This window comes from Hemitrygon akajei, chromosome 5, assembly GCF_048418815.1.
Source record: "Hemitrygon akajei chromosome 5, sHemAka1.3, whole genome shotgun sequence".
Taxonomy (NCBI): Eukaryota; Metazoa; Chordata; class Chondrichthyes; order Myliobatiformes; family Dasyatidae; genus Hemitrygon; species Hemitrygon akajei.
The window spans coordinates 92,596,831-92,617,790 of record NC_133128.1 but is presented as its reverse complement, the minus strand read 5'-3'; the positions used below and the strand labels follow the sequence as shown (position 1 = coordinate 92,617,790).

The 20,960-nt window shown below is 40.9% G+C and overlaps 1 protein-coding gene across 2 annotated transcripts in view; it reads right to left on the bottom strand.

The window, feature by feature from the left end:
- LOC140727991 (cilia- and flagella-associated protein 44) overlaps window positions 1-20,960 on the bottom strand; it is a 207,614-nt gene that overhangs the window by 62,101 nt on the left and 124,553 nt on the right. Inside the window, exon 25 of one of the 2 annotated variants that reach the window (XM_073046057.1) lies at window positions 19,651-20,106. The exons of the other annotated variant lie outside the window; for it this stretch is intronic. Coding sequence (XP_072902158.1) covers window positions 19,651-20,106 — 456 coding nt within the window. The remainder of the gene's footprint in view (window positions 1-19,650; window positions 20,107-20,960) is intronic. 2 annotated transcript variants of the gene reach the window in all.

Genomic DNA, 20,960 nt, shown 5'->3' with positions numbered 1-20,960 from the left:
AATTTGCAAATGCCATTCCATTCTTCAAGAAGAGAGAAAAGTAGGAGAAAAGTAGGAGAAAAGTCGAAGAAAGGAAATTATAAGCCGGTTAGTCTGACCTCAGTGGTTGAGAAGATGTTGGAATTGATTGTTACGGGTATGGTTTCGGTATACTTGGAGTCACATGATTAAATAGAACATGGTCAGCATAGTTTCCTCAAGGAAAAATCTTGTCTGACAAATCTGTTGGAATTCTTTGAAGAAATAACAAGCAGGATAGACAAAGGAGAAATTGTTGATGTTGTCCACTTGGATTTTGAGAAGGCTTTTGACAAGGTGCCACACATAAGGCTGCTTAAGAGCCCATGGTATTACAGGAAATATACTAGCACGGAGAAACCAGTGGCTGATTGACAGGAAGCAAAGATTGGGCATAAGGGAAGCCATTTCTGGCTGGCTGCCAGTGACTAATAGTGTTCCACAGGGGTCTGTGTTAGGATTACTTTTTGTCAACAATTATGTCAATGACTTCAATGATGGAATTGCTGTTTTTGTTTTGCAAAGTTTGCACATGATACAAAGATAGGAGGAGGGACAGGTAGTTTTCAGAAAGTAGAGTGGCTACAGAAGGACTAAAGATTAGGAGAATCGGTGAAGTGGCAGATGGAAAACAGTGTCGGGAAATGTATGGTCATGCACTTTGGAAGAAGAAATAAAAGGATAGACTATTTTCTAAATGGAGCTAATATATTTCATCACTAGCCTCTCAAAACACTTCATCACTGTGGATGCAAGTGCAACTGGACAATTGTCACTGAGACAGGTCACCACACTCTTCTTGAGCACTGATATAATTGAAGGGTATCACATACTGCTGAAGCGAGAGGTTAAAGATTATCAGTGAACACACCAGCCAGTTGATCTGCATAGGTCTTTAGTACATGGCCAGGTACCCTGTCTGGTCCAAATGCTTTCCTTGGATTCACACTCCTGAAGGCAGCCCACATGTCAGTTTCATAAACTAAAATCAAAAGATTATCAGGCAGTGTGGGGGGCTTGTGATGGTTCCTCCATGTTCTGATGGTCAAAGCGAGCATAGAAGCCATTGAGGTCATCTTGAAGTAAATCCCTGCTGTCTCCTATGTCACTTGATTTAATTTTGTCAGATGTGATCACATTCAAGCCCTGTCACAGCTGCCGAGCATCCCTCATTGATTCCAGTTTGGTTCAGAATCTCCACTATGCCTGTGAAATGGCTTACCAAAGATCATAGCTGCACCTCTTGAACTATTCTTGGTCTTTAGACTTGAATGCCTCAGATCTGGCCCTCAGCAGATTTTGAATCTCATGGTTCCTCCAGGGCTTTTAATTGAACTATTTAATGATCGAAGACAGCAGCCCACTTGATTGGCACCACATTCAGCAACTCAGAAAATGTACCTGAATCCAGTGCTCATCATCCACATGATGGATTACAGCAATTTGCTAAGATTTCAGTAACAGCATCTTCCAAGTGTAACTGCACTGAGGGTCAAGGTCAGCATGCACATGAGAACTCCATCTGAAAGTTTCCCTTTAAGCCACAAACCACTATGAATCAAAAAATACAATGCAAATCATCTTTCACCATCCTTCATGAGATTCTTCATCCAACAAAAATGTGGAAAATCGCCAACACAAGATGATTCACAATGCTTCTACTTAGGGATGAACAATACATATGCCAACACCACACATGTTCCATGGATAATTAAAAAAGATAAGGCAGCATGCTGGGGAGGGAAATAATTAACTTTTTAGGTCAATGCTCAAGAGAAAGACCCCCTCCCAATCTGGATATTTTTTTCTTCTCCAACCTTCCAGCAAGTAGAAGATACAGAAGTGTTACGTACCCTGTAACTGGGTTAACGGACCAGCAGAAATGGAATGATACATTGGAGTCCGGTGGTACTGTAACTAAAGGTGTTTATTAGTAAAATAAACAATACAGTATCAAAAATGCCAATATACATATAAAACAGGTTAGCAATAATAAATACAGAAGTGTAGGAATAAGAATCAACAGTAAAAAAACAAGCTCTATCAAAGTCTAGGGGTAAATGAATTGTCATAAGAAAATACAGAGTTCAGTTCAGTTCGTGCTGAGGTAGTTGTTGCTGTGTTGCAATGTTGGAGAGAGCGAGCGAGCAAGAGATGAGCAGCTGCAGCAGGCAAACCTTCCATCATCTTCTTGTTCCGTTGTACCGTTGGGGTCACCGATTATGACCCTTCTGTTCCAGGCTAGACCATTCTTCAGTGATGGACTCGTCACCCAGGCAAGGGCAGACACACACACAAGTCCCCACCGGTCTGCCTTCATCCACCATACTCCGGACCGATTCTCCTGAACCGATCCTCCAGGCCCCCACCTTCCTGTGGGTGCACAACACTCTTTCAGTGTCCACTGGTGTGTCTGAGGGTATCTCCCCAGACCCGTCTTTTATCCCCACTGATGGGGTATCAGCCATCCATCAACTCAACATATCCATGTCCATCAAACTAGGCCACACCCTGCTGTCTCCTCAGGAATGTTAACGAGCAAAGGTGTCCTTGTAGCAAAAGGTAAATAATCATTGAAGAAGCCATAATACATAAATCTTTTGTCTCTCTCTCTCTTATCTGTAGCAGATGCCTCTACCTCTGTTCTTCATCTCTCTCTCTCTCTCATTAGCAGCATAGTTCCCGGTGGGGGGGGGGGGGGTCAGCCCTGGACCCCATTTTCATCTGGTTTGTTCAGCACACATAACAAAAGTTTGAAAACATGCTCATCATATTCAAGAACAGTTTCCATCCCACTGTTGTAAGATTCTAGAAGGGACCTCTTGTATGATAAAGATGAATCTCAATCTTCCTCACCATGGCCATTGCACCTTATAGCTTACTAGCACCGCACGATCCATCTAACTATAAATGTAACAATATATTCTGAATTCTGTTATTGCTTTTCCCTTTGAACTACCCTGATGTATTTATGCTTTTAAATGATCTGTGTGAATGCCATGCAAAACAGCTTTTTTTTACTGTATGTTGGTACATGACAATAATAAATAATCAATCAGCTAGTTTCTGATTACTTGAAATTCAAATTATGTTTTGTCTCCACTTAGTCTATTTGACCTACAAATGTAGATATCTGCCTGTATTTTCGAACACCTTTTACTTATTAATCTGGTCAATTACATCTACATTCCATTTGGGGAATAAATGAAATAAAGCAAATTAAATAAAAATAGGTAGTGACTCTGAGAGCCCGCAAATTTAGGATACCTATAGAGAGATTAACTTATTCTCTGAGCTGCTAACTAAAGACAATAATATTTAGCGTATTTAGCGAAATTCCAATCACAAACAAGAGAAAATCTGCAGATGCTGGAAACCCAAGCAACACACACAAAATGCTGGAGGAACTCAGCAGGCCAGGCACCATCTATGGAAAAGAGTACCGTCGACGTTTCGGGCCGAGACCCTTCAGCAGGACCCCTTAGTGAAATTGTTTACATTGCTCCAGGCTAGAAACTAGTTTTGGCCAGGGATCAGTGAAAGGCCACAGTAATGATCATGATCTTAGATAATATCATCAGTGATTTTGATTCAGATGATTTCAAAGGCAGGAACTATAGGAGAGATAGGCACAGATTTGAGAAACAACACATTCAAAAAATTAGGAGAGAAAGGAATAGGGCAATTATTAATCAGGAAAGTGAATGATGGAATTTTTGAAGATAAAATGTCTCAAACTGGAGGACTGGTTAAGAGTAAGGGTTGTAGGCTTAGAGGGATTCCAAGGATTAATTTTTTCACACAAATGCTAATTGGAATGTGGAACACACGGCCTGAGGAGATAGTAAAGGCTATTACCTTTGAAACATTTATTTCAGATGAGCATTTCAATTGTCAAACACTGAAGGCTATCGACTAACTGCTGATAATGTTTATATCAGTACTTGCTGGTTGGCACGAACACGGTGGATCAAAGGGCCTGTTTCTATCAACATTATGTTAATCAAGATTTAAAAAGGAACAGGGCAGCAGTGTCTGAAATGAGGGGAAAATTGGCATTGCATGGATGGGTGAAGGAAATAAATGAGCAGTAATTTAGTGAGAGGGATCAGAGATTAGTCCCAACAATAACAATTTTTAAGTGATCAGATAACGATGTTTGGAGGAGTTAGGGACAAACCAGAGACAAATGATTGAGGGCTAAAATAGGAGGAGACCTGGGGAGATTTTTTTTGAAAGTAACAGGAAAAAGTAAAGGGAAAATGCAGAAAGAATGGTCACCACCATGATGACTGAAAAAAGAACACTGAACTGTTTGTTAGAGAACACAGAGGGAGAAAGAAACAGAAGTAGATAAAAGAAATGTGGATCTATTTACCTTCCAAATGTCAAGTAGGGGGTGCACGGTCAGAAGATTGAAGCATGGACTGGTAAACATGATAAAATCAGTCTAGAGATGATTGCAGCAAGCCAAAGAAGGTCTGGCAAGAAATGTGCTATGTGTCAGTCAGACCCATCTGGAACCGGAGGACAGGAAACATCTGAACATACTAATCAAGCAATATATAGCATTGTGCAAAAGTTTTAGGCACATATATATGTACAGCTGCCACAAAAAACTCACAACATATGTGAGTGGTGGTAACCTGATTCAGATATAGGTCTCTATTGTGGATTAAGAATGGGAAAGGGGAATCATGACTGGGAAAAAGGAAGGAAGGGAGAGGGGAGGGAGCGTGAAACACCAGAGAGACATTCTGTAATGATCAGTAAACCAATTGTTTGGAATCAAAAGTCCTTGTCTGGTGTCTCAGTGATAGATGTGTCTGCACCCACACCACCTCTGCCCTTGGCACTCCTTCTCTGCCACTTGTTCCACACCCCTCCACCCTCGCTTTTCTCAACATCCTTTGCTCCCGCCAGATTTATAAACTTGCTGTCTGCTCCAGGTTAACAGTACTGTGCAAAAGTCTTAGGCACCCTAAATGTATATGTATGCCTAAGACTTTTGCACAGTACTGTACCTCTCAAGCCTAAGCCATCACTTAATAAGTTCATGGATGAGCCAGCTATAACATCAACATAATCTTTCATACTCTTCCTCAGCAAGAATCTATCTGCCTCTACTTTAAAAGCACACAAAGCCTCTTCTTACACTATACAAAGAGTAACAATCCTCGGACACAAACCTTTTGCTTCATATCTTTAATAAAACAACACTTCTTCTAGATTCTCCAACAAGAAGGATAATGGCACCTAACGGCATCTCCTTTGCTTGCATCTATGGAAACAGCTTTGTTTCCACCTTTAATATCTTTATTTTTCCCTTTCAGGGTTCTTTTGAAAATCTCGACCTGGAGTTACACACAGGCTTTGCGTGCTTTTTGCGGGAATGGGACCCATTCTCGGGGTTCCACGACTGGCCATTATTTAATGTGCCAAGGGTTTGGCCTGAGAATCTCAATCGTGTTCAGAAGCCTAAGATCTCAGGGCTCTGGAGGTGAGTGGATCGAGGGTCGATGTCACGGCAGGAAACTTGTGCGTCGTCAGGAGGCCAGAAAATCTTTCACTGTGGGCCCGAAGACCTGAAATCTTTGTGTTCTTTAGACACAGAGCTCGAAAAAAGTGACGAAACGGACTTTTAACATCGTTAACCAACGGGTTGTTGTTATGTCTCTCGCTTGCTGTGAAAATGGAGGACACCTCCCTCTCCCTTGCCATGGAGAGAGAGAACCTGTGGGTTGTCAAATGGCGCACCAAATACGAAGCGTTTGGGGTAACTTTGGTCTGGGTCTTTGCTATTGCTGAGCACACACATGGGCTCGGTGACGGTACCGATACACACTTTTTTTTGCTGGTGGGGGGAGGGGGGATCGTTGCTCACTGCCGCTTACGTGTGGGGGGAGCTAGGTATGCTCAGGATGTATACTGTATACATTTCTCTGACATTAAATTTGACCTTTGAACCTTTGAAGAGAAAGCATCCTCTACACATCAACCTGTCAAGATCTTTCATGGTCTTTATGTTCCAATCAAGCCTCTTCTCACTCCTCTAAATTCAGTGGATACGAGCTAGTCTGTCCAACCTTTCCTTATTAAACAATCTGCCTGCCCGTTCGAGGTATTAGTCTATAAACCTCCAATATATTCACATGCTTTCTTGAATAATGAGGTAAATATGCACATTACTCCAGATGCAGTCTCACCAGTATCCTACATAACTAAAGTTAACTTTACTACTTTGGTATATAATTCCCCTAACAATAAGTGATAACATTCTGTTAGCTTTCCCAACCAACTGCTGTCACTGCATGCTAATATTATATGCATCAATATGTAAAGACACCAAGTCCTTCTATATTCACAACTCTTCGATCTCTCACCATTTAGATAATGTCCTTTTACTTTTCCTACCGAAATAAACAATTTTCCAATCTGAACTCCTCTTGCCAGATCTTTAATCTACCTATATTCATTTATAGTTTCCTTATGTCCCTTCACAACTTGCTTTACTACCTCTCCTTGCATCATCAGCAAATTTAGCAACCATATATTCAGTCCTTTCGTTAGTATTTATAAAAAACAGAAAAAAGTCAAACACCAGCACCAATGCCTGTGGTACATTTATTACATCTTATCAACCAGTAAAAGACCCATTTATACTTGCTCTCCATTTCCACAATATTTTATCCACACAAAGATACTACCTCCTACACACATATTCTACAATATTTTTGTTAGGACACTTCAACAGATGCTTTCTGAAACTCCAGATGTAGTGCACCAATGTTCTCCTCCATGGCACATATCTAGTGCACTTTTTTTCCTCTGAAAACTTCAATATATTGAATAAACAGAATTATCCTTCACAAAACCATATTGACTTTGTCTGACTTTTCCAGACTTTTTCAAAGTGCCCAATTATATCTTAGAAAAAACTTCTTAATATTTTCCTCGTGACTGAGGTTATGATATCTGACCTGTACTTTCCTACTTTCTGTCCCTCTCCATTTTGAATAAAGTTAACTCCATCAAAGTTCTCATCCTATGGAATCTTGGGAAAAGCTGGAAAATTGAAATCAAGGCATCAACTATCTCACCAGTCACTTCTTTTATGACTCAAGGATGAAGTTAAAGAGGATTTAGGGACTTGTTTCCCCAGAGCCAACAATTTTCTCACTACCACTTCCCTAATAACTGCAATTTCCCTGAGTTCATCTTTTCCTATTCCTGACTTATAGCTATTTCTAGGATGTTACTTATACCCTCTATAGTGAAGAGTGGTGCAAAATATCTCATTCACCTCTTTACCATTATTAATACACCAAATTTACTTCTGAGTATTCAACAGTAATTTTATTAGTTCTTTACTACCTGTTTCTACATTTTGAACTAGACTTTTCTAGCATTCCATGTTTCCTTCTTTATTAATTACTTGATCATTTGTTTTGTATTCTGTTTATTGCCTTTGCACAATAATTACTTTTCATTGATTAATACTATCTTTAACTTTTTGTAATATCTACAGGAAAGCTTAAGAAGACAATATCCATACTCAAAGATCCCTATCATCTGGGCAATCCATCTTTTTGCAACTGTCATCAAGCAGGAGGCACAGAAGCCCACACCATCAGGTTCAAGAACAGCTACTTCCCTTCAACTATTCAATTCTTGAATCAACTGGCAAAACATTAATCATCACTACAATTCAGCAACACTATGATCACTCTCATCACTTTGCATTACAATGGACTTAGATTTTTTTATTCCATGTGTTTTTTTTCTTGCAAGAAGATTATATAATTTATGTTTAGTTTATTTTTCTCTTGTAAATGCTGCTTAGAAAGGAAGGAGGGGAAGCAGACAGATGTCGTGGTCCATGTAAGGACCAATGACATGGATTGGAAAGAGGAGGAGGTCCTGCATAGAGAGTTTAGAGAGTTAGGTGCAAAGTTGAAGGACAGGACCTCCAGGGTTGCAATCTGAGGATTGCTACCTGCGCCACGTGCTAGTAAGGCTAGAAATAAGAAGATAATGCAGCTAAATACGTGGCTAAGGAGATAGTGCAGGAGGGAGGGCTCCACGTTTCTGGACAATCAGGCTTTGTTCCAGGGAAGGTGGGACCTGTTCCGATGAGACGGTTTGCACCTGAATTGGAGAGGGACTAACATCTGTGCGGGTAGGTTAGCTACTGCTGCTCCAGGGGGTTTAAATTAGATTTGCAGGAGGAGGGGAACCAGAGTGTTAGAGCAGATAGTGAGGTGGAGGAGGATAAAGGTCATGTGAGGACTGCATGTATAGACAGAAATCAAAGATTTGTACGTGATAGAAATGTTCTCAGGTGCATCTATTTCAATGCAAGGAGTATTGTAGGTAAGACAGATGAGCTTAGGGCATGGATTGGCACGTGGGATTAAAACATTACTGCTATTAGCGAGACTTGGTTGCAGGAAGGGCAGGACTGGCAGCTTAATGTTCCGGGGTTCCATTGTTTCAGACGTGATATAGGGGGAAGGATGAAAGGGGAAGGAGTGGTATTACTAGTCAGGGAAAATATCACAGCTGTGTGTAGACAGGTCAGCCCGGAGGGCTCATCTACAGAGGCCATATGGGTGGAGCTGAGGAACGGGAAAGGTGTGACCACACTAATAGGGTTGTATTATAGACTTCCCAATAGTCAGAGAGAATTGAAGGAGCAAATCTGTAGAGAGATAGCAGACAGATGTAAGAAACATAAAGTTGTAATAGTAGGGGATTTTAACTTTCCACATATTGACTGGGACTCCCACACTGTGAAAGGGCTGGATGTCTTGGAGTTTGTCCAATGTGTTCAGGAAAAGTTTTCTAAATCAATATATAGAGGTACAAATGAGAGAGGATGCAATATTTGATCTCCTATTAGGGAACTAGAGAGGTCAGGTGAGAGAAGTATGTGTAGGTGAACATTTTGGGTCCAGTGACCATAATGTCATTAGTTTCAAGTTAATTATGGATAAGGATAGGTCTGGTCCTCGAGTTGAGGTTCTAAATTGGAGAAGGGCCAATTTTGTGGAAATGAGAAAGGATCTAGGAAGAGTGGATTGGGATAAATTGTTTTCTGGCAAGGATGTGTTCAGTAAGTGGAAGGCCTTCAAAGGCAAAATTTTGAGAGTACAGAATGTACATGTTACTGCCAGGATTAAAGGCAAAGTTAACAGGCATAGGGAATCTTGGTTTTCAAGGGATATTAGCGATCTGGTTAAGAAAAAGAGAGAGGTGTATAGCAGGTATAGGCAACTAGGAACAAATGAGGTTACTTGAAGAGTATAGAAAATGTAAGATAATACTAAAGAAGGAAATCAGGAAGGCAAAAAGGAGACGTGAGGTTGCTTTGGCAGATAATGTGAAGGTAAACCCAAAGGGTTTCCTCAAGTAAAAGAGGAAAAGGATAGTAAGGGGCAAAATTGGTCCCCTAGAAGGTCAGAGTGTTCGTCTATGTGTGGAGCCTCACGAGATGGGGGAGATGGTAAACAACTTTTTTTCATCAGTATTTACTCAGGAAACTAGCATAGCATATATCTTCTTCTTCTTCTTCGGCTGTCCATCGATTTTGGTGTTGACTGTGCTGAGAGTTTAGTCTCTGCAGGCACGTTTATGGGCCACAAGACCAGCATCATTGGATCAGCGCTGTCTCCCACATCAGCTGCATTTGTGATTTGACTGGTCTAGCACCGAACGTTTGCGCTCATGACCTGCTTCATATTTCTTCTGCCTTTTCTCCTCAATAGCTGGGATTGACTTCTTGACAATGCAGCGCCAACTTCTTCTGTCCAAAGCATCTTTCTCCCAGGTGTTGACATTCATGTCAGTGTTCTTCATATGGAGCTTGAGCACATCTTTGTAGCGCAGCTTCTGACCACCATATTTCCTGTTTCCTTCATATAGCTCACCATAGAAAACAGCTTTGGGTAAACGATCATCCGTCATTCCTGTGACCTGACCAGTCCAACACAGCTGAGAAGCTGTGATGAACGATTCTGCGCTGACTGTCCCAGCACGTTTGAGCACCTCCACATCTGGTACCCTCTCTTGCCACTTGACGTGTAATATTTGGCGTAAATGCCTGAGTTGTGTCTTGGTCAATTTCTTGATGTGCTTTGATACAATGTCATTGTCTCAGCTGAATAAAGCATAGATGTTAAAACAGCTGTGTTATACACTTTGACCTTGGTTCCCATTTTAATGTCGTGGCAAAACCAAAGTCGCTTCTGCAAAGCACCGAAGACTTTTGTTGCTGATTGAATTCTCCTCTCAGCTTCCAGATCTGATGAGTTGGTGTTGGTCACAGCGCTTCCTAAGTATGTGAAAGAGTCAGAACATTTCAGCGCTACCCCATTGACAGATATGACTGGTGGTTGGGTCTCACTGGGACTACACAGAGGAGGAGGCTGGTACAGAAGTTCGGTTTTGGAGACATTGATTCTTAGGCCAAAAAGAGTGGCAGCAAACAAGAAGCAGTCTACAATTTCTTGAATCACGTTAACATCAGTAGCAACCAGGGCTGAGTCATCTGCATACAGAAGCTCTCTGACACATATCTCTCTTGATTTGGTTGAGGCTTTGAGTCTTGACAGGTTGAACAATTTTCCATCTGAGTGAGTCCTGATGTACACACCTTTGTCCAAATTATGGATGATTGTTTCCAAAACTGCAGCAAGATATAGTGTGAACAAAGTTGGAGCAAGAACGCATCCCTGTTTTACCCCGTGGTTGATGGTGAAGGCTTCGCTGACATCTTCTCCAATAGATACTTTGCCAGACATGTTCTCATGAAACAACTTGATCATCGTAACCAGCCTATCTGGACAGCCATAAGTTTTGAGCACTTCCCAGAGTGTTTCTCTGTCCACCGTGTCAAATGCTTGTGAGAAATCAACAAAGACGATGTACAATGGTTGCTGCTGTTCTACCGCCTTCTCCTGGAGTTGCCTCAAAGTAAAAATCATGTCAGTGGTTGCTCTGCCAGTCCTAAAGCCACATTGGCTTTCAGGAAGCACATCTTCTGAGATGATCTTGGTTGAGCAGTATCTTCACCATAATCTTGCCAGCTGTGGACAGAAAGGGAGATTCCTTGGTGGTTTCCACAAACACAACGGTCGCCTTTCTTCTTGTAGATGATGACTATCAGCACATCTTTGAAATCCTGAGAGAGCCATTGATTCTGCCAACAAGCATTATATAAGTTCAACAGTTACATCTTCAGAGCAAGACCACCGTGCGTCAGTACATCTGATGAAATGCCACCTTGCCCGAATGCTTTACCACTTCAGGTATCTTTTAAAGCCTTATTAAGTTCTGTCATAGTGATGAGTCCACATAGCTCTTCTCTTACCAGTCTAGTTGTGAGCCCTTCACATGCATTGCGGTCAGCCACACCTTGTTGGTTTAGAAGGTTACAGAAGTGTTCCCTCCATCGCTCAATGATGTCTTTCCTGTCAGTGCATGGCTTGCTCCCTTCTGCAGTTTTTACTGGAGCCACTGTATTGCTTCTTGGACCATAGATAGCTTTCAGTCCTGAGAAGAGCCCATGGTAGTCATTCCTGTCTGACATTGCTTGCAGTTCTTCCGCTTTCTTATTCCACCAGTTGTTCTTCATAGCCCTGATCTCCCTTTGAATTATGGCTTTCATGGCCTTAAATACTGCTTTACTTCTTTCAGAGTTCTCTTTCAAGTGACACATATAAAGCCTTTGTTTCAACTCCAACAGTTCTTGAATTGAATCATTTTGTTCTTGAAACCAGTCAGGAGTTTTTCTCTTAGGGTGGCCAAGCACCACACTTGCAGTTGAATGGATGGTTTTCTTGAGCTGCTTCCAGCATTCTTCAATATTGGTTGGGTCATTGAGAAGGTCTTTGTCTTCTTGGAGAGATAATGCTAATGCTGTGACAAGTCTCCTCTGATGTTCCTCACTGGCCAACTTGTTGAAGCATCCAATTTCTTGGGTGCTTCACTGGGCGTTTTTTGCCTTGGCAGCAGCAGTTTAAGTCTAAGTTGTGATTGTACCATGTAATGATCAGATGAGCACTCTGCTCCACGCATTGCTTTTGTTGATAGAACCTCCGGCATATCTGCTCTGCGAGTCACAACGTGGTCAAGCAAATGGAGATGCTTTGACCTTGGGTGCAACCAGGTGAAGTATTTCTTCTCAGGCACAAAAGTTTAGCATAAGGTCACCATTGGTGTTCTTTTTGCCTTTACCAAATTTGTCAATGACATCCTCATAGGAAATGTGATCTTGCTTGCTCTGGAATGATCTTCTCATCTACAGTTGGTGCTATCCTATTGAGTCTCTCTTCGGCTGTCCATCAATTTTTGATGATGACTGAGGCCTGGGCAAGGTTGTATGGAAGACCTGCAGTTGCCCATGCTGCAAGTTTCCCCTCTCCACGCCACCGATGTTGTCCAAGGGAAGGGCCCATACAGCTTGGCATCTGTGTCATCGCAGAACAATGTGTGGTTAACTGCCTTGCTCAAGGGCACAACACACTGCCTCAGCTAAGGCTCGAACTAGCGACCTTCAGATCATTAGACCGACGCCTTAACCACTTGGCCATGTGCCACACAATGCTATTAAGTATCAGGCGTTCAAACAGCTTATTGATGTGGCAAAGCAGTGAGATTGGCTGAAAACTCTTTGGATCTGAGGGATCTTTTCTGGCCTTTAATAGTGACTTCTGCCAAATATTAGGTAGCTTGTGTGTTTCCAGACAGTGGTTGAACAATTATAGAAGCCATATTTTTGTTTGCTGTCCAAAATGCTTTATCTGCTCTGATGCTATGTTGTCAAGACCAATTGCTTTCCCATGTTTTAGACTAGATATACCAATTTCCAGCTCTTCTATGATGAATAGTCCAATGAAGCCAGGGTAATCACTGTACTTCTTCCCATCTAGTTGTGCTCTTGGTTGTTTCTTGTTGGTTATTCCATTTAGGAGCAACTGGTGTGCAACTTGGTTAGCAGACACATTGGGATGTTGGGCAGCTTTCTTGGGATCGCCTCCAAGTTTGCATATGAGAGACCATGCCTTCTTGCTGTTTTTTTGTAAGATCTGTTGTCTCTATCAAGGTGTTCCAGGTGTTTTGACACTCTTGAGAGATACTTAACATCACCCTCTCACCGGCAGTTAGTGTTTCCTCTGAGAAGGAGTCAGATTCAAACATTCAGACATTTACCCTGTAGAGTTCAGCATTTTCTTTGGTGAGACCAAAGATGTAGTAAACACAAAGTACATTGCAGATGCTGTGGTCAAATCAAGACATACAAAAAAGGACATTTATTGTATTTGTCATACTGTCAAGGCATAGTCTTGACCAACTTGTTTCATCAATTTTAATATTCAAATCAGTTTCCCATTTTTGTCTTGACTTATGAATTCCTTGTTTATTGTCTGTTTTTGAATCAAATTATACATACAAGAAGTAATTTTTTTAATTTTTCCTTTTTGAATTAAAATTTCTATTTCATTAGGCTTCGGCATTAACATTGTTTGACCCAGTTTATCTCTTAAATAAGCCCTTAATTGAAAATAACAGAAAAGAGTGTTGTTTGATATTTTATATTTATTCTTTAGTTGATCAAATGACATCAATTTACCCTCTTCAAAACAGTCCCCTATATATTAAAATAATCCCTTTTTGAAACCAGTTATATAAAAGTTGGTTATCCATTGTAAAAGGAATGAGTCTATTTTGAATTAGGGTTCTCTTTGCTAATAAAGATTTCTTTATCTCATCATCAACATTTATCTTATTCCATAAATCAATCAAATGTTTTAATATAAGAGATTCTTTCTTTTCCCATATCCATTTGGATTCCCATTTATATATAAAATCTTCTGGGATATTTTCTCCTATCTTATCTAACTCTATTCTAATCCATGCCGGTTTATCTTCATCAAAAAAAGATGCAATAAATCTAAGTTGATCTGCTTTATAATAATTCTTAAAATTTGGGAGTTGACAGTATGACAAATACAATAAATGTCCAACTTAGATTAGTACAATACAATTTTTTACATCAATTATATATTACACCACAAAAAATAAACAGATTAAACCCAAATTTATCTAACCAGTGTTTTCGATGTAATCAAGAAATTGGTACTTTTTTACACTCTACTTGGTCTTGTTTTAAAATTCAACCTTTTTGGATAAATTTAAGACTTTTACTGGAACAAATTATTGGAATACAACTTCCACATACCCCAATATTATTTTTATTAGGCGATATTGAAGGGATAATACCGAAACCTAAATTGAATAAATATCAGAAAAAATTTATAAAAATTGCATTGGCAGTAGCCAAAAAAGCTATTGCAGTTACTTGGAAATCAGATTCATACTTAACTATGGACTGTTGGAATAATGAAATATTTAGCTGCATCCACTTGAAAAAATTACTTATAATTTAAGAAATGAATATGATATATACTTGAAAATTTGGCACCCTTGTTTACAAAAGATAGGATTAAATATATAGGTCGTTCGAAGATAAAATTATTAGCTATTTGGGGTGGAAAAAATAAAGGTATATACTAAAGCTATTTTGAACTCCATGGAGCATATGGGGATCTTCCGATATCCAGGCAATCTTTCTTTCTTCTTTCTTTCTTTCTCTTTTTTTCTTTTTTTCTTTTTTTTAAGATAGGGATGTTAAGGGGGGGTTAAGGGGAGGGGAAGGGCTGATATTATTTTTCATTACTCTATTATTCTATTCATTCCATGTAACTCTCTTAAAAATTTAATAAAAAATATATTTTTTTAAAAAGACATACAAAAAGCTGGATGAACTCAGCAGGTCGGGCAGCATCCGTTGAAAGGACCAGTCAACGTTTCAGATCGAGACCCTTCGTCAGGAGGGTCTTGTGAACCCGTTCTTGTAGTTGAAGCGCCTTTTGAATGGTACGACAGTTGCATTTATCTGAATAACAATAGGACGGTACTGTGTCTGTGGTATTGGGTCTGTGACAAGCTTCTTGCAGAGGCCAGTGATGTCGTTGCTGACAATGGCAAGATCTGGGTTATAACTGCACTTCCAGTGGGCACTGTGGAAGGAGGCTGGCAATTTAGGATCATGGATGAGACTAAGCTGGTAAGCATCCATACATTCTTCGACTGCTTCTCCATCATTGTTAGACTCCTTGTACCCCCATTGGGTACTGCGGCTATTAAAGTCTCCAATGATGATCTGTGGTTTACTGTGCAGGTTGGATACAGGTTTGAAAAGCTGAAAACTGAGCCCGGTGGCTTGTACACTGAGGTCTCTACTACTTTGCTCAGCTCTACAGTTAGAATTTCAATGTTGTCCTCCTCTGTTTTAGAAGTGGCTTTTACGACTGAACCAGCTCTAACAAATACAGCACTGCCATAATGTCGATGAGGTCTTTCCATAACCAGGAACATTTTTTGGGTGGTTGTTTTTGCTTCCTGTGTGTGTCTCCTGCAGGCAGAGGCATCACACTGCAACCCATTGCATAATGTAGCGAGGATGTTTTGTTTAGCTGCAGAGAATCCTTCAATGTTAGCAGATAAAACAGTCAATGCCGGTCTTGAAAAAGACCCGTATTTCTGACATCGACAACCTCTGTCTTCAGGCATGATCAAATCAATGGTACAAAGATGTTGAATACTACTTGCTGCGCATGGTGGTGGTAGAATTGGTTAAAACAGGGCCGTGACATGAATGCTTCTACCTTGGCCCCGGGGCCCTGGTAGAAATAATAAGAAAGAAGAAGCCATGGGTGCAGTGCTGGAGGATTGGAGGGTAGCTGATGTTGTTCCATTGTTTAAAAAAGGCTCCAAAAGTAAACCAGGTAATTACAGACTGGTGAGCCTGACATCAGTAGTAGGTAAATTATTGGAAGATGTTCTGAGAGATCGGGTATACAAGTATTTGGACAGTCAAGGGCTGATTAAGGATAGTCAGCATGGCTTTGTGCGTGGTAGATCGTGTTTAACGAATCTTGTGGAGTTTTTCAAGGAGGTTACCAAGAAAGTAGATGAAGGAAAGGCTGTGGATGTTGTCTACATGGACTTTAGTAAGGCCTTTGACAAGGTCCCACCTGGGGGGTTAGTTCAGAAGGTTCAGACACTAGGTATCCATGGAGAGGTTGTAAACTGGATTCAAAACTGGCTGTGTGGGAGAAGACAGAGAGTGGTAGTGGATGATTGCTTCCCAGACTGGAGGCCTGATGTGGTGTGCCTCAGGGATCTGTGCTGGGACCATTGTTGTTTGTTTTCTATATCAATGATCTAGATGATAATGTGGTAAATTGGATCAGCAAGTTTGCTGATGATACTAAGATTGGAGGCATTGTGGACAGCAGGGAAGGCTTTCAAAGCTTGCAGAGGGATCTGGACCAACTGGAAAAATGGGCCGGAAAAATGGGCCAGAAAATAGCAGATGGAATTTAATGCAGACAAGTGTGAGGTGTTGCATTTTGGAAGGAGAGGAGTGCGGAGGAACAAAGGGATCTGGGAGTTCAGATACATAATTCCCTGAAAGTGGCATCACAGGTAGACAGGGTTGTAAAGAAGGCTTTTGGCATCCTGGCATTCATAAATCTAAGTATTGAGTATAGGAGTTGGGATTTTATGGTGAGGTTGGTGACATTGGTGAGGCCAAATTTGGAGTATTGTGTACAGTTCTAGTAAGATTGAAAGAGTGCAGAGAAGATTTACTAGGATGTTGCCAGGTCTTCAGGAGTTGAGTTACAGGGTAAGATTGAACACATTAGCACTTTATTCCTTGGAGCATAGAAGAATGAGGGGAGATTTGATAGAGGTTTACAAAATTATGAGGGGTATAGACAGAGTAAATGTGAATAGGCTCTTTCCACTTAGATTAGGAAAGATAAATACAAGAGGACATGGCTTTAGGATGAAAGGGGAACATTAGGGGGAACTTCTTCACTCGGAGTGGTGGGAGTGTGGAATGGGCTGCCATCTGACATGGTAAATGCAGGCTCACTCTTAAATTTTAAGAATAAATTGGATAGGTACATGGATGGGAGAGGGTTATGGACTGGATGCAGGGCAATGGGACTAGAAGAATAAAATTTCGGCACAGACCAGAAGGGCTGAATGGCCTGTTTTCTGTGCTTAGTGCTCTATGGTTCTATATGATGCAATGGGTCTGTGATGCAGCTGCAAGTAAATTTTTCATTACACATGCTCATACATGTACTTGTGCATATGACAATAAACTCAACTTTGGGTACTCAACTTAGAATGCCATTTTAATGGATTCTATCCTTTACCTACTTCTGCTCTCACGTCCTCATAATTGTTAGTGTTTAATTTTCAAATTATTGCCTTTGACCTATTCTCATCTCTCTCAGACTGTATATAGGTGTCCTTCAATGTAAAGTCACTACATAACCTTATATTCTGCAAAATACCAAGTCTAGTAATGGCTTGCAAAAGAAAATCTGTAAGTGCTGGAAACCCAAGCAATGCACACAAAATGCTACAGAAACTCAGCAGGCCAGGCACCATCTATGGAAAAGATGATTCGGGCTGATTTGGGATGATTCGGGCTGAAACCCTTCATCAGGACTAGAAAAAAAAAGATGAGGAGTCAGAGTTAGAAGGTGGGAGAGGGAAGGAGAAACACAAGGTGATGTGAAACCGGGAGGGGGAGGAGTGTGAAGTAAAGAGCTGGGAAGTTGAATGATGAAAGAGATACTGGGCTGGAGAATCTGACAGGAGTGGACAGAAGGCCATGGAAGGAAGAAAGAAAAGATGGAGGAGCATCAGAGGGAGGCGATGGGCAGGCAAAAAGATAAGGTGAAGGAGAGAAATGGGAATGAGGACTAATGAAGGGGGGGATTTACTGGAAGTTTGAGAAATTGATGTTCATGCCATCAGATTGGAGGCTATCCAGATGGAATATAAGATGTTGCTCCTCCAACCTGAATGTGGCCTCATTGCGACAGTAGATGAGGCCATGGACTAATACGTTGGAATGGGAATAGGAAGTGGAATTAAAATGGATAGCCGCTAGGAGATCCCACTTTTTCTGGCAGATGGAGCGTAAGTGTTTGGTGAAGCACAAACTACATCAGGTCTCACCGGTATACAAGAGGCCACACCAGGAGCACCAGATACAGTAGATGACCACAACAGACTCGCAGATGAAGTTTCACCTCACCTGGAAGGACTGTTTTAGGGCCCTGAATGGCAGTTAGGGAGGAGGTATAGGGACAAGTGTAACACTTGTTCTACTTATAAGGATAAGTGCTAGGAGGGGGTCAGTGGGGAGGGACAAACGGACAAGGCAGTAGCATAGGGAGTTCCCTCTCCACCCCCCCCCCCCACTTTCTGCTTTCTGTGAGGATCTATGACTCATTGATTCTAAAATCATTCATCGTTATCTCCAATTGTTGGGCTGTGATATTCTGGAAGAATAGTGCAGTAGGTCAGTGAATAGCAGGAACGGTGCTTGTGTTGCCTTTATGGCATTTGTTTAGTTTATAATATTTTCGCTTTAGTAATTCGTTTGTTAGCATTTTCTAGTTAAAGTTAGGATTGTTTAAAGTAAATTCGTTGTCTGTGATATATCGCGGCATGTGATGACGTCACATCCGGTTTCGCCGCGTCTTGTGGGAAAATACCGGTTTGGAGAAACGGGAAGGAGGGGGCTCACATGTGCAGGATCAGCACAAGAAAAGTTTCTTTCTACGCACTAGAAACATCAGTGAAGCAACGCCGTAAGTTCATGAGATAATCGATGTGTTGAATTTAAAATGTTAACGCTGATTCCGTTAAAAGTAATGACGGTTGATAAGGTTTATGTTTTCGTTAGTTAAAGAGTTGCGGATAGTTTGTGTTGAAGTGTATTTAAAGCAGTCAATGGCGTAGGTAGATTCTGACTGTATGCTGCATTTTAATGTAATGTAGTTGTTGTAGTTTACTTTTGCAAGTACTTACGATGTAAATGTGATATCAAGAAGGAAACAAATACTGTACAAATTTTGTATTGTTTTATCAACAGTTTTCACCATACGTTAATGTGGAAGAGTGAACAGTAAACAGTTAATCTTACTGCGATCCTGTCTTCATTGACTACGGTTTACCTCGGTGTTTAGTTCAGCGTTCTCTTACACCTGAGCGAGAACACTACAGTGCTCTTGGACCTTGAGACCTAGTAGTATAGAATGATCTCCAGCACCGTGAGACCCAGTAAGAAATGATATCAATGAGAATGAGGTCCAGTAGGACAGTGAAAACTAGCAGGAACTCTGCTGTGGGGCAATAAGACCTGTCTGGCTGATAGTGAGACCAAGCAAGGATTGTGCTATGGGACGCGAGTTACAGCAGGAAGTGCACACAGCTTAAATGAAACCTTGCACAAAATCTACTTCAGGACACAGAAACCAGTAGCAATGAATGCAGGATCAACTGTGTTATGAGATCTGTCAGGAACTGTGTACTGTGATAGAAACCTGGTAAGAATAGTTTCTGAATACGATTTTCCATATTGCCAAGAGTTTATCAATTAGACAAGTTTCGACATACTGACTAAAATCAGTAAAACATTTTTACACAAGCTAATACACTTCTGTGTTATTAATATCATCACTGTCTCCATACCTTCCTTAATATCTCTGTTTGCATGTATAATTTTTTTTTCTCTTCAATCATTTTGATTTCTTTCTCCAGTTTTGACAGTAGTACCATTTCCGACAACTGGGGTTTCACAGCATATCCTTCTAGTTGATGAATCGAGCTATCTGGTGTTGTATTAGCAGTTCCAGATATTTTTTCAAACTCATTGACCTGGTTGGATTGATTCTTGCTTTTTTCACCTTGAAGCTTCTCATCCCTGAATTCTAAAAGCTTTTCGTGGTCATACTGGAACTTCTTCTCAGGCATTTCATCAGGATACATGCTTGGAACCACAGGAATAGGAAGGCGTTGCAAAGGATCAAGCTTGGTCTGTATTAATGCCAACTCCTTACATAGATCAGTGATTTGTTTAATAATATTAAGCTTTGTGTTACGAAGATCGACTACCTTCATGCTCATTTCACTTTTGAGTTCATGGATCTTTACAAGACAATAAAAAATTTGGGTTACATAAATATAACATTTAAACCACAAAACCATAAGACATAGGAGCAGACTTAAGCCATATGGCCCATCAAGTCTGCTCCACCATTCAATCATGTCTGATTCTTCTTCCCCTCCTCAGCGCCACTCCTCAGCCTTCTTCCCATAACCTTTGATGCCATGGCTAATCAAGAACCTATCAGTCCTCTATCCTGAGGCTGTGCCTTCTTGACCCATCATGGGAAACATCCTTTCCACATTTACTCTGACTAGTCCTTACAACATGCGAAAGGTTTCAATGAGGTCCCTTCCCCCCCCACCCCCCATAACCTTCTAAATCCCATCGAGTACAGACACAGAGCTATAAAACTCTCCTCATATGATAACCCTTTCATTCCCGGAATCATCTTTCTGAACCTCCTCTGAATCCTCTCCAATCCCAGCACATCTTTTCTTAGATAAGGAGCCCAAAACTGTTCACAGTACTCAAGGTGAGGCCTCACCAGTATCTTACAAAACCTCAGCATCACATCTCTGCTTTTATATTCTAGACTCTTGAAATGAATACTAAAATTGCATTTGCCTTCCTCACCACTGACTCAACCTGCAAGTTAACCTTTAGGGAGTTCTGCACATGGACTCCCATGTCCCTTTGCATCTCAGATTTTTGGATTTTCTCCTAGTTTACAAAATAGTCTGCAAATTTATTTCTTCTACCAAAGTGCATGACCATGCATTTTCCAACATTGTATTTCATTTACCACTTTCATGCCCATTCTCCTAATCTGTCTACGTCCTTCTGCAGCCTACCTGTTTCCTCAACACTATCTGCCTCTCCACCAATCTTCATA